Source organism: Buceros rhinoceros, unplaced genomic scaffold (assembly GCF_000710305.1).
Source record: "Buceros rhinoceros silvestris isolate BGI_N320 unplaced genomic scaffold, ASM71030v1 scaffold32328, whole genome shotgun sequence".
Classification (NCBI taxonomy): domain Eukaryota; kingdom Metazoa; phylum Chordata; class Aves; order Bucerotiformes; family Bucerotidae; genus Buceros; species Buceros rhinoceros.
In genome coordinates this window covers 11,452-24,532 of record NW_010429150.1, presented here as the reverse complement: position 1 = coordinate 24,532, position 13,081 = coordinate 11,452, and the positions used below count along the sequence as shown (strand labels likewise).

Genomic DNA, 13,081 nt, shown 5'->3' with positions numbered 1-13,081 from the left:
AAGGCAGCTACTTAAAGCATGTCTTGACACTTTTTTCTCTGAGAGCAAAGAGGTTTTCATACACCTTGCAGCTGTGTTCCAAACAGAAACACACCCTTTTGAAACATGCATTTATTTTTATAGCAATTGTCACTATTCTGTGATTTCTCTTCCTATGAAAAAATTATAATTAAACAAGCTGTAATGAAATAGCTTGTGTCACTGGGAGGCCGTTCTAGTGTCCAACATATTCCACAGTTGTGTTTTCCTGGATACTCTAATTATGTGCTTGTTTATAACCTTTCACAAACAATGTGGTTCCAAGCACTACCGTAAATATTCATCATCATCCTTCTTGCTTCTAAATATTTTAAAGTTATCATGATTCATTCTCTGTAGCAACCTCTTCCCTAAGTTGAGGTTCAAGTTTGTGTGCGTTAATGTAAGTGTGGAAGGTATTTGGTGAACTGAAATGTATGGAGACCAAATATGCTGCCAGCCATTATCTCTCTGTTTATATAGGTTATGAAAACCTATAATTTACAAATGGAAGATTCAGAAGCATTCAAAACCAATTTCCATTAAACTAGCACTTTCCATTTATAGGTAACTTAAACTACATACCTGGTACATAAGAACAGGGGACACATAACCTTCTAAGCAATAAAATAGAAATCAGTCTATGCAAAATTCATTTTACTTTTATTTCATTTTACTTGCAAGGCAAGGTTATCACTTAAATCAGTTCTGGGACTTCAAGACAACTTCACCTGTATCCTTCTTGTAGCAACACCTTTTGGATCTAGCCTAAACGTGAGAGGTATCTGTTCTCACCACGCTTTTTCCCAGCAGTCCATCTGTGATTAAAATTGTTCAGCCTTTTGTCTCTTGCATGTATTGGAAATAATGACAAAATGTGGGAAAACTCTGGAGGTAATTCAGGTATTTCAGATGGTTCTGGGTTAGAGGTTTGATCTGCATAAACCTTGCTGTAAATAAAAGCCTACTGACAGTGAAACCCTTACCAAATGCACATGCCTTTTAAGAAACAAAGTATCAATATTTTTTTTCACATATGGCAAATCTATTCCGGAGAAACAACATAAGCAGCAACAGAAACTTCAGAAAGAGTAAGCCAAACAAATAAACAAAAAAGTCCCCCTTTTCAGCAATTCTAGATCATTCTTTCCCAGGTTAATCCAAAGAAAATAAGAGGAAAAAGCAGCATTTACAATAGTGACTGCATGAGCAATTCCCTTAATGAGGTTTACCATTACTAGCATACTTCTGCAGTGCGAGAATTTCATCCTGCCACCACTGCTACCGAATCAGCATGATATCAGTCATTAGTTGTATGTAGCTGGTTTTAGTGATTAAAACCAAAAGTTCTTATTTCATAACAATTTTGTCAAATGTTGTTTGTTAAAAAAAAATGAACACAAGTGTTAATCAGAAGTAACTGCAGTAGCATTTTGGTAATTTTCAAGACAGAACTCAAAATACAGCACTACTTGCAGCACATTAATCGAGTGAGAACTCTAATTTATCAGTTTGATCTGGTATGAAAAGAGAAAGCTACTTTGCCCATAACCAAATACCTAAACCAGTTTTTCTATTTGCAGCTGGATTTTCACCGCTTTCCTGATGACCCCTGGAAGTACAACCTATTTCAGTACACAATTGGGTTTGGGCACTTTGCTCTACACCTCCGCCAAATGTTTGTAACCAAAACTGTGGCTTTTTAGACCACCCTCGGAGACTGCTACAGTGGCTGAAAAGGAGAGGCCAGCTCCTTTTTGGGAAACTGAGCAATTACCAATCCAAAATCAAGCAATAAACTTCCTTGATTAGCAATAGCTGCAATCCATCTTACACCTTTGTTTTTAGGAACAATCATCTCAATATTATGACATTCCATAATGTACTATTTCATTATCATACTAAAACAATAATCACATTAGCAAGGTTCCTGTCTCCTCTCCTCGCATCAAGAGCTACACACAGATATTCCTTTTAATTGCTTCCAGAGAAACATCTGGTCCTGCCAATATAGTTGTAACAGAGCATAGTGCATCTCTGGGTATACCTGACCACTACATGCAGCTTGAATAGACATGTTTTTGGGAAGTCGACAAACCACTTCAGCCTGAGCTATTACTGAAACAGTCTGCATTCGTAAACAACTGTTAATAGTCCTTCTTCTGCTTGTGGTGTGACAAGGAGCTTTCAGAAATGTGCTAGAACTACTGATTTCTGAAAGCTGCATTGATACACGTGGTAAGAATTAATAAGAATATGGTTCAAGACATGAGACACTGCCCACAAAAAGCAAATACTTAATGGGTGAGATTGAATAAGAAGAACAACAATTCGGTCTGGACAGTTCATGACACCCAGAAAAATGAAGACATAAGGTAGTCTATTTAACAGAGGCCAGCCTAACCACCACAACATAAACCAGAATCACCTTTGGCACAAACTTTTATTTGATAAAGCTTAACACTTTTCAAGTCTAGCTATGTAAAGTTTTCATTGGTTGTTGACTGTACTTGTTCTACAGAAGCATCAACTTACCATAGTGTCCCTCCATCATTTCCCGAGTTTGAAACTTTCTCTCTGGGGGCCCAAAGACTCAATCTCTGCCTTATTAAATTGTGAAAGATAAAACATGCTTTCTGTGGCTGACTGCAGTATAAGATTGTCACTGATAATCAATCGGCTGGCTTCAAGGGAACTCTGTGTGTTGGCTTTAGCCAGACCCGGAACAGCAGTAGTTCAGCTTTTAGACTCATAAGAAGATAAGAAAAGCAACACTAAACAGATCAAATATCCATCTCTCACAGCAATGAGAAAAGAGCATAAGTACAGCAAAGCATAGATACTCTCCCAGCTGTGGCTTCAACACTTCCCGCAGAGGTGGCACTTCAGGTATGTAACAGCCCCCAAGAGATTTTTCAGATTGATTTGTCAAATCCTTTTCTGAATTCATATACATTTCAGCATGCACTGTATCCTGTTCCAAGGAGTTCTGTAGCCTAATTGTGGACTCCATGAAATGAAGAATTGCTTTGGTCATGCATCTACCAGGTATTAACTTACTTTGATGCCTGTTAGTGCATGTTCTTCAGTGGATAAAAGTTTTCCCCTATTTTCTCTCTTTCATTTGCAGTTTTATAACTTTATAAAACTTTGCTTTAATTATCTCTAAACCATAACCTGCAAATCATCTGTCTTCTAGCTTGAAGGATCCTTTCTGTGTATCTAGTCAATGATCCTGTAACGTAACTGTTCAGTTGCTCGAAAACAAGAAAAAACAAAACTCCTGATTTTTATTGCATCACTGGCTTGTAACTCACCTTAAGATTACATCAGCTAATGCCATTGTCAGCACGAAATTAGGTCAAATTAGAGCCAAATTAAAACTCAAGCTTGTAACTTATTTAAAAGGATAAACAGATTTGAACAAAGGATAAATTAATTTAAACATACCTCCTCTAGAATTCTGGGGTAATCTATTTAGGTTGGAATACAGAGGAAAAGCGAAGCAGAAGCGTGTCTTCATCTTTTCAATATTCACCAGGGATACAGAGCTATGATTGTCATTTGCAGTTTGACAACCACAGGAAACTCTGCCTGTAAAGAACTGCGTTCAAAAGAGGAATGTAATAACGCGATTTAATGTCGCACTGTTAAACTTCAGACCCTGTGCACTTCACCTTCACAGTTCTGTTGCAAGTTGGATATCCATTGAAAGATGTCTTCACAAGAGCAGAAACTATGACAAATGTGCCTCTGTGTGAAAGTACAGAGGTTTGTCAGTTTAGAATCAGTAACAAAAATTAGGCAAAAAACTAAGCTGTGTTCCAGGAAATGTGTTCCAGTGATAGACTAGGCTGACATATGGGACATAGGCTGACAGAAGGAAGGTAAGCCCAGCACAAGGTGGTCAAGAGAAGCAGCACATATTTCACATACACATTATTGGATCAGGTGGAAAAAGGTGCATATAAAAAGGATGTTATAGTGAAGAAGGGAAGAAAAAGATCCCAGAGACACATAACTCCCTGGTGATTATGTGGAACTGACACAAAACTTACCATGTCAATCACCTGTTGGAGATACTGGTAGCAGGCAGATGAAGTGATAAATACCCATAGAAAACCATAGAAAAATGTTTTACTTGCCTTTATGGTTGCACTGATGAAGTTTATGCATTTATGAGTTAATCTTCTGTGACTAAAGTGAAACTTACAGAGCTAAATTAACGCTCTCCTAACAGGACTTTTCAGTATTTTGCTCATAGCCTGGACAAACTCCTAGCTCTGCATGGGAAATTCAAATTGTACTTAACCCTAAATGGACTTCTTAGTCATGGTTTCAGCCAACAGCAGCAAGGAATATATTTGAAATCCAACATTGCTAACATTTTCTAGGACTACCAACACAAAGAGGATAAAGGAGTTCAGTAATGCTACGCTCATTCATTACCATGTGTGGAAAGTCATCTAATGAGAAACAAATCTAACCTAACAGGAGCACTAACCAGCGATTGTCGGAACAGGAAGCACTTCTTTGGGTCAATACCACAGGCAAGGACAGCAGCAGTGGTGTCCAGTATGTTCTGGTGCAGGACAGCTGGTTCCTTAGGCATGGTGAGAGAGTGCATGTCCATAATGCTATAAAGCACTGAGCTGCACTCTTCCTGCAGATTCACCCAGTTCTGAATGGCTCCAAGGTAGTTACCCAGATGAGGTGTCCCAGTGGGCTGGATACCAGAGAAAATCCGATCCACGACCGTATTCTGTCACAAAGCATTGGTAAAATTAACACATGCATTCTTCTGATAGATTCTTTTATGATTTAAAGTCATTAACAGTCACTTATGCCTGTCTGTTCTCTCCTCCTGTCAGTGTATTAATACATAAATTACCTCAGGATTGACTAAAAATAATTGCACTAAGTCAGTCAAAATACTCTATCTTATTGCAGAGACTGACAACTAGCATAATTTTAAGCTGTCAGAGACTGCATATGCAGAAAAACATAGCTGTAAACAAGATCAGTGAAAACCAGATCTCATAAAACCAGGTGGTAGATTCTTTCATCCTTTTTTTTTGCACTGAAGCTGTATGTTTCTCTTTGATACACTATCCACTCTGATACAGAAATTTAGGATCACAGCATAGAGAATGCAAACACTTTTGTGGTAATCACGTGCAGTATCTCAGTAGATTGCCATTTTAACTTCCATAAATATTGAAGTCTTACTCCTCTAGCTGCAAAGAACACTTTGAGTGGTTCCTGAAAGAAACATAGTCCTTGACCCAAAGGTCAAAGAATACTGAAAGAGATTATCAAGGTCTGAAACTACCCATCCCGGCAGCCGTAGAGTTTCTAAAAGAGCTCTATAAAGATACACTGCTATAGCTCAAGATCACACCTGGAATACTATGGATGCATCAGTACCAGCAAAATGTTAACATCTGAAGAGAGTTCACAGAGAAGCAGCAAAAAATGATTAAGAAGCTGAGGTTATGGGAAAAAGATTAAAAAGTTTAACACATGTATAGCTTGTCTGTAAGTGACAGTTACCATCTTGGAATATTTGTTTTCCTGCAACCCAGCCCTCCATCTGTCCATTTTCTCAGAGCCCCAAGCTGTCAGCGTATGATCAATTACCTCCCCGACCTTTCCAAAGAATTCCACCATATTCAGAAGTAACTCAGCGATGTTTGATGTGAAAGTGCTTGTTACACGCCAAGTTGTAAGAGCATGCAAGACTGCTTGACTTATAAATGAGGGTCCCAGCAGCCTCAGCGGGGAGGCCGAGTCACAAAGCCGCACAATACAAGATTGTGCTATGCAGATTCTGCTATGCAGAACATCAACTTCACTATGCTTCTGTCTGTATGATTTTTTTTTCTGCTAAATTTTATAAGCAACATTTAACAAAGTAGAGAGGATTTATTTACTGTTGTAGTCTGTTTTCATTTCTATGAATCTCAAATATATGGCAGAGTAATAAAAAAAGTCACACAACTATGAAACCACAGAAAATGGCATCAAAAGTCAAGGTCAAGTACCATTTTTTTTAGCTATTAAAAACAGGACTTAAAATTCACTTAATTAATTTTGACCCAAACTCCAGAAAAATTAATGAGAAAATGTTTCCAAGTGGAACAGGATGTTTTGGTGGGTTTTTTTTTTTTTTTTTACATGATCTATAGCTCAGAAAAGCCTAGCCCATTTCCTTCAAGATTTGCTGAAAAATTCTCTTTCCTTTCAAAGTAAGCTTGTTTTTCAGATCAAGACGATTTTCTTATCCAATGTTTGTTTGCGCTGACAGGCAACAGCAAGTTTGGGCTAGCAGCCATGCGAATTTCTCCTGGTCACATAAATGCCTAAGTCCTCATGGTAACCTCCACACTGCATCCCAGATATCTTCCTGACTTCTAGTATATTCTTGCATCGGTTTCTTTGTGCTCTTGGAGAACCTCCAGCATAACAGCCGCAAGATAGCCACTGCAATGAAAAGCATGCCATTTCCTCCAAAAGCAATTCTAGCTTCCAGTTCTTGTATTCCAGTCCTTGGCCACCCATGCCTCTCCGTCCATTACACAAAAATGGAACTATGCTACTCAATTCCTAGTCTGTCATTTGATCTTTTATCTTTCTAGGAACCTACATCAGAGCATTTAACACCACTTGCAGAACCCACTCACCTCCCACTAAGCTACCATCTAGCTTAAGGACTGCAGTCAGCTTCTTCTTAACACTGAGATGGCCCAGGTGCTCACCTAGAGAAAGAGGCATACAGCATCCCAGCATCCATAAATTAAATGAAGTCTTGTAAAAACTCAGGGAACTTGGGACTCACTAGGCTTCAGAGCTGTACTTCTATTACTAAGGGCATAGAGTAGTTGCTAGGCAACACACAGCTACTTTACAGGTGTAACATTTGTCTTTCGCTTCCCATGTTCCTGCTCTTCACCATGAAGTTAAGAACTCAAGAAGAAAACAAAGCTAGATCACTAAGATGGTGTTCTGCCCCTACAGGGGTCCCAGAACAACTGGTTGTTTGTCATAGAACATTTCCACTTCTCATCTCCCTGTCTCCCCTCACTCAGTTTGAATCCTGATGCTCCCTCCCACAACTATTTCTCCCCTCAGTGCTATCTGCTTTCCAGTGCTCATTTAAATGCCTATTTAACCACATTCTTCTACACAGGCTATAGCTTCTTAGAGCCCTGCTCTCCATTTTTCTATCAGATAGTTTCATCCCTCCTATGTTCCTGTACTCTTTTCTTTCTTCACACCTTCCTTCCTAATTGAGCTCTTGTATGGTTTATCAAGAGAGTAAGAAGGCACAGAGAACGTCATATGTTAAGGAAGCTATTACTGCCTTGCCTCCAGTGACTTTATATAAAAGATGTTTCCTACCTGCACTGTTAGAATAGCTAAGAAACTTCATAATGTTCTAGAAATTTACTACAGATGTGCATCAAATAATGTGTTAGGTTGATCATGTTAAAGCATGGTGCAAAAACCTGCACATCTTTCAAATGCAGTTTATACAAAGAAAGCATCACCTGAAATGTCTCCTGATCTTATTGCTTCTTTTCCCTGGGACGCCAAAGCTAGTGCTACTTCATTGCAGAAACAGGTCTAGCCCCTGGGGTAGCTGTCTCATACCAGAAAGCGGGAACCTCTGTGCAGTCAGCACAGATCAGCTCGTGTGCCAGTACCTTGACCCCAAAAGAGCTAGCACCCTGAGGCTGTGGAGAACAGTTCTGTGTACAAACCTCGGAGGTCTCCAAACCAGACATTCCCTTGAAGCTACAGTCCCTGCTTCATATGCTTCCCATGACATGTTCGTCACCTGCCTTTTCCCCTTCCTGGATCACCACCTAGTTTGTAGGTCATGTCACTAGCGGCATATTGGATGTATTGACAAAATTATGTCCCCTAGTTTAAGTATAATATACTCACACAGATGATACAAATGCAATAGTGATATTTGAATAGGCAGCTCGAGAACATTCTTCATCAAGAAAATACAAGACATTGGTGTCTCAATTTAAACTGTCCATTCATATTCCATACTAACTCCAAATATTTGAAGGGTAACAATGAGCTAATTAAAGATAGGTTTATTGTAATACTACATATTAGTTAGCATCTGGTGACACACATGTTGGAAAGAAAACACCCAATTACAATGTAAAATGGACACAGTTTCATATAAAGAGAGAATAAAGTCCTCTGTCTATCCAGTAAAGAGAATACCTGTGAAAGCAAGCATGTCATCTTTAATGGTGCTCGCATATTCAAATGGTAAACAACCACTTATAAAAGGTTTGTTCAGTATATGGGCAATAAATACCAAGTGAAACATGAGAAACACACAGTAGCAGCATTATACTGAGTCTAAGCTTAGCAATTACTTAACCCAAAGTATGCAATTTGCAGAAACAAGTAAATCCAATAGTGAAAACTGAGCTAGGCTGGACCTGGGTAAAGCTCTAGCAAACACATTACAAAGAACAAACCCACACAGGCTCCCAGCTGAGGGACCAGTTGACTAGAAGTCTTTCATCTTTTAACTCCTCTGTTGTTGCATTTAACAACATAAAACATGAGATGTTACAGCAAATTGAGTGGTATGAAATATTCCATTGTGTTAGCATAAGTCTATATTAAAAAAAGCCCCCACAAAACACCCTTGAATGAATCTTGTATTTCTAGCACTAAAAATATACAGAGAACATTGCTCTTTTGCAGAGAGTTTATGTTCCCTGTTTGTTCACTCTGTGAGAAGCAGCGGGCAGCATAGCAGCGTGGCAGGGGAGTTCTGCCTGGTACCATGAAATCATGGGGCTGGAATGCACTTCAATGGAGCTGTTAGGTCAGGGGATAGGAGCTGTGCGCTCAAAAGTACTGGAGTTGGAAAAGGATAAAAACAAAAGGAGTGAAGACTTCCCAATGGAGCAGAGTGAAAGCCACAAGACACGCAGCTCCAGCCCACAGGCACTCACTCATTCAGACATCTGTAGTACGCACAGTGTGAGCCTGCTGTTCGTATGTTTAACTCTGTGTGGTGTGTGCACCTACACCAGTAGTGCTGCATGTTAATCTTCACTCCCGTTAACAGTGTAGTATCTGATAGATGTTATAACACCTATTATTTGTTTTCCCTCAATAAGATTTCTTCATGGAAATTCCAAACACCACAGTGCATTTCTCAGCAGCATTTCTAAATGAAGCTTGGCACAAACCCCATTAAGACTCGGGTGTTCTCTTACCTAACCTCCTTTTTCATGATGAGATAAACAACTGCTGCCACTTATACTGAAAAACTGACAACATCCAAACGCTCAACATCACATGAGGCATACGCGTTAAATTCTTGTCCCAGAGCAGGATGGCTAAAGTCTGGCCCCAAAATCCAGCAATATGGCTACATACCTTTTCAATGCAAAAAAGTGTACTGGAAAAGATGATAGCTTCCAAAATTCAGTGATGATCTCTTTTCTAGGTATGTCACACTTGTTGTAGGGACAGCTATAATTGTCAAGGCCTCAGTTCAGCAAAACCACACTCATTCCCTGCTCATGAGACAAATATGCCAGAACTGGGAAACATACCAAATTTGCTATGAGTTAAGGAAAAGATCCACGCAGATCAAAACACCCCATGTCACTAGCCAATTCCTAGTATACTGACTATACCTTCAATGTTTAGCTTTATGAATTCTGCAAGGGTTGAATACAAGTATTTACCTGTTGTATTTGCCTGACATGGTGAACAGAAAACTGCTTCTTACGTACGCAGTCATAACGCAGTTCCTGGACTTCACAAAGGAGTTACACAAATAAAATGAAGTGAAAGCATTCACAGGACTCAACTCTTCAGAGCCTCCTTTTTTTATAACTCCACATAAATATTGCCATCATACACTTGAAATGACAGCAGACAAGCCACAACTATAAGGAAACCTTACAGGTACACTTTTGTCTCTTTACGGGTTTTAAAAACAGGAAAAGCTAGTACACATTCAAGGAGGTAGGAAAAAGTCGCCAATAGGCAGACACTTTTCAGGATTGCTTTCTCCTTTTTAATTCAGTATAGGAAAGCATTTATACAACTGCATGAAAGTATACATAAAAAATCAGCTGGTTAGAGTTTGGTTTAGACATATTATTTAACACAACAGACCATAAGACGATGACATTAATCCTGCCTTAGAAGAACAGAGACAGCACATCTCAACTTCTCAGTCTACCCCGCGATGGGAGAGATGGACACTTACATTTTCAAGACTCCGACTAGCCAGGTATAGACATAAAAAAGTCAAATCCCCAGATAAAAAGCTATGAAAGTAAAATCCCAAAGAGTCTTTTCCTAATTGTATCCTTTGGGTAACTGAAGATAAGGATGAAGCCTCAGACTAATTAATTTCTTTGGACTTTGTTCATAAATCCATCCCAGCAAGCTAACTGATGGGAGACAGGCTTATGCCTCTGTCTAGGGTGTATCTAATAAATATTTTCATCTTTAAATTAAAAAAAGAGACTTGCTTACAAACTCACCTTTGGGCTGAAACACAAGCCAGAGATTTCAGACCCCAAAACCACAGTGTTACAGAAAATTATAACAGTATTACAACAGCATCTGTACAATAGCAGCTGCAACAGAACTCACCCCACAACCCACAGCGGTAATTACTATTCACATGCTATAGCATTTAGCTGCTCTGCTTTATTTTAGCAGCTCTTTAGTGGGGGCAGAACAGGTGAAGAGCCAAGTGAGATCCGCAGCATCAGAACTAATTCTAAACACAGGTGGTGGGCACGACCGAGAGAGCAGGAAGTCGACAGGAGAATCACTGCTGACATCTACGACAGGAAAGATTGATGGCTTCCCTCTCTAGTTTTCCCCACTGTGTAGGCACGCAGGGGGTGGGGGAAAGGGACGGAGAAGCTGCTGTGCTGGCGACATAACACACCGCACAGCCTCCACAGTACCAGAGCTGATTAATGAGACTGGAACGACTCAGGAAACAGTAAAGGATCATTCACAGGCTTTGCTCTTCTTGCTATAATTTTATCCATAGTGGTTCTTTTTACCTTAGTCGTCCCAAACTCAAGCAAGTTCAAATTTGCCAGAGGAAAAGCAAATGTGAAAGTCAAAGGGAAGAAAGAGCAGCATTAAGCAAACACAGACATGAGTAAAACACACAAATTGGAAAAGCTGAAATTTCAACTTGAAGATCCTCCCAATAGGGATCAAAAAGAGAAGGGGAAAAACAAAACCCAAGAACTTGCCTCATCCTCAGAGACAAAAGAAATTCTTTGGATGGCAAAAGTCCCCAACTACTGCATCTATTGCATCTGTCTATGATTGTTTTAATTTCCCTCACTAATATTTTGCAACTTCAAAGTTCTCATTGCTAAAACGATATGCTTGTCTGTTAATACTGGCTTAGCAAAACGTGTCTTCAGATAGCTATTAAGCAAAATGAAGAGAAACCAGATGAGTCAGATTTTACTACCTAAAGCATAAATTTTAAAGCCTAATTGGGACAGTTTAAGAGTTAATGTTCTTAGAAATAGAAAAAAAAATTGAAGGAAAAGGGAAGCTTAGAAGCAGTCTATGTAGTACAGACTTTGCTTCATTTATTGCTTTTTAGGTAATTACTTCTCCACAACCTTACTGTAGAAACCTTTAAAGCGTGTTTATCTCAGTAATCCATACATCAAATTCATTTGGTACAAATGCTATTTCATCATGCTTAATTTCTAAAATTAGGGATTAAGTTAGAAAGAAATATATTAAACCAGAGCAAGCTTTCAGATAAATAGCTTCTGACAAAAGATTAACTCATTGCCCTGAAACTGAACTAAATTAAGATTTAAACAGCACTGCCTAGCGCCCCTTTCTTGAATGTCAAATGCATTTATATTTAAACTTCAGTAAGTTTTTAATATTTATATTTAAAATGAGAAACACATTTAAAGGAGGAACATTTACAGCACATACTAACTCCACCCTATAAATTTAACTCTGCCCTCTAGGGCTAGCAAAAGAATACAGTATAAATAACTGCATTTGGGTTAGGCTGCCCTCTCACGCTGCCTTGTTAAAGATGACTAAATGAATGGATCTTTTCATGTGGTACACTGCATCCCACAAATGAATTCTCTCATTTGCCTTTATGAGCTCCACGCGCCACTCAATGTGCTAGTGACAGCTGTAGTGACAGACGCAAGGATTATCTACAGCAGGTTGCCATAGATCACACCACCATGCACCAGGAGGTACCTCTGGACCAGAAGCAACCACAGATCCTTCCCTCCCGTGCTGAGTGAGACAGGTTATACAGACTCTGGTTAGGGGACTTTTAAGCAGTCAGCAGTCAACCAAACAGAAGAGCTGGCTCAAGTACTCTGCAGAAGTCCTATGACAAGAAGAGGTGATAACATTTGACAGAGTGGGAAGGGTTTCTGCACAGCCAGTGAAGGAACCAAGCTCTGGGTCTGCATGCAGCCAATGGCAGTCACCAATTTTATTCTAATCCACGATGTCTTCCTTAACAAGGACACAGCTTGACAGTCTTATTTTTTTTGCGCTGTGCTCCTTACAGCTCTCCACATCAACTGGAAGGACAGCACATTATGGCTCCTGTTCAAAGCTGAGACACACCCAACAGAGGCACAGTTACAGAGCAGGTCCAATGCATGCTGCTGACACGTGCGCTACTTCTGCACCTCCTGATTTTCAAAGACTTATACAGAACTGCAAGTAACGGTCTCAGATGGCCCAAGATAGGTAGCAGCCTACCAGCCTTAACCCTTCGTTAAATATTCTCAAACCATTTACTCCCCTTTAAGTTAAGGCAGTAGAACTTCTCCAATCAAACTGTCTAACTACAGGCATTAACTGCAGGCCTTATCAACCCATTTCACCCAGACTCAGTGAAAGGGTAAAGGATTTAGTAACACTATGGTCTTACAACTGCCACACAACTAAGGTGCTAAGAGATAAACCAAATTAGTGCCTCACTGCTAGGATGCTGCAGCAGGAGCTAAGTGTGCCAAACTAT

General features: G+C 39.5%; 1 protein-coding gene across 1 annotated transcript in view; it reads right to left on the bottom strand.

The window, feature by feature from the left end:
- WARS2 (tryptophanyl tRNA synthetase 2, mitochondrial) overlaps positions 1 to 4,780 on the bottom strand; it is a gene marked incomplete at its 5' end in the record, with an annotated part of 21,306 nt that extends 16,526 nt beyond the window's left edge. Inside the window, one exon of the mRNA XM_010142546.1 lies at positions 4,523 to 4,780. Coding sequence (XP_010140848.1) covers positions 4,523 to 4,780 — 258 coding nt within the window. The remainder of the gene's footprint in view (positions 1 to 4,522) is intronic.
- Between the last annotated feature and the right edge of the window lie 8,301 nt (positions 4,781 to 13,081).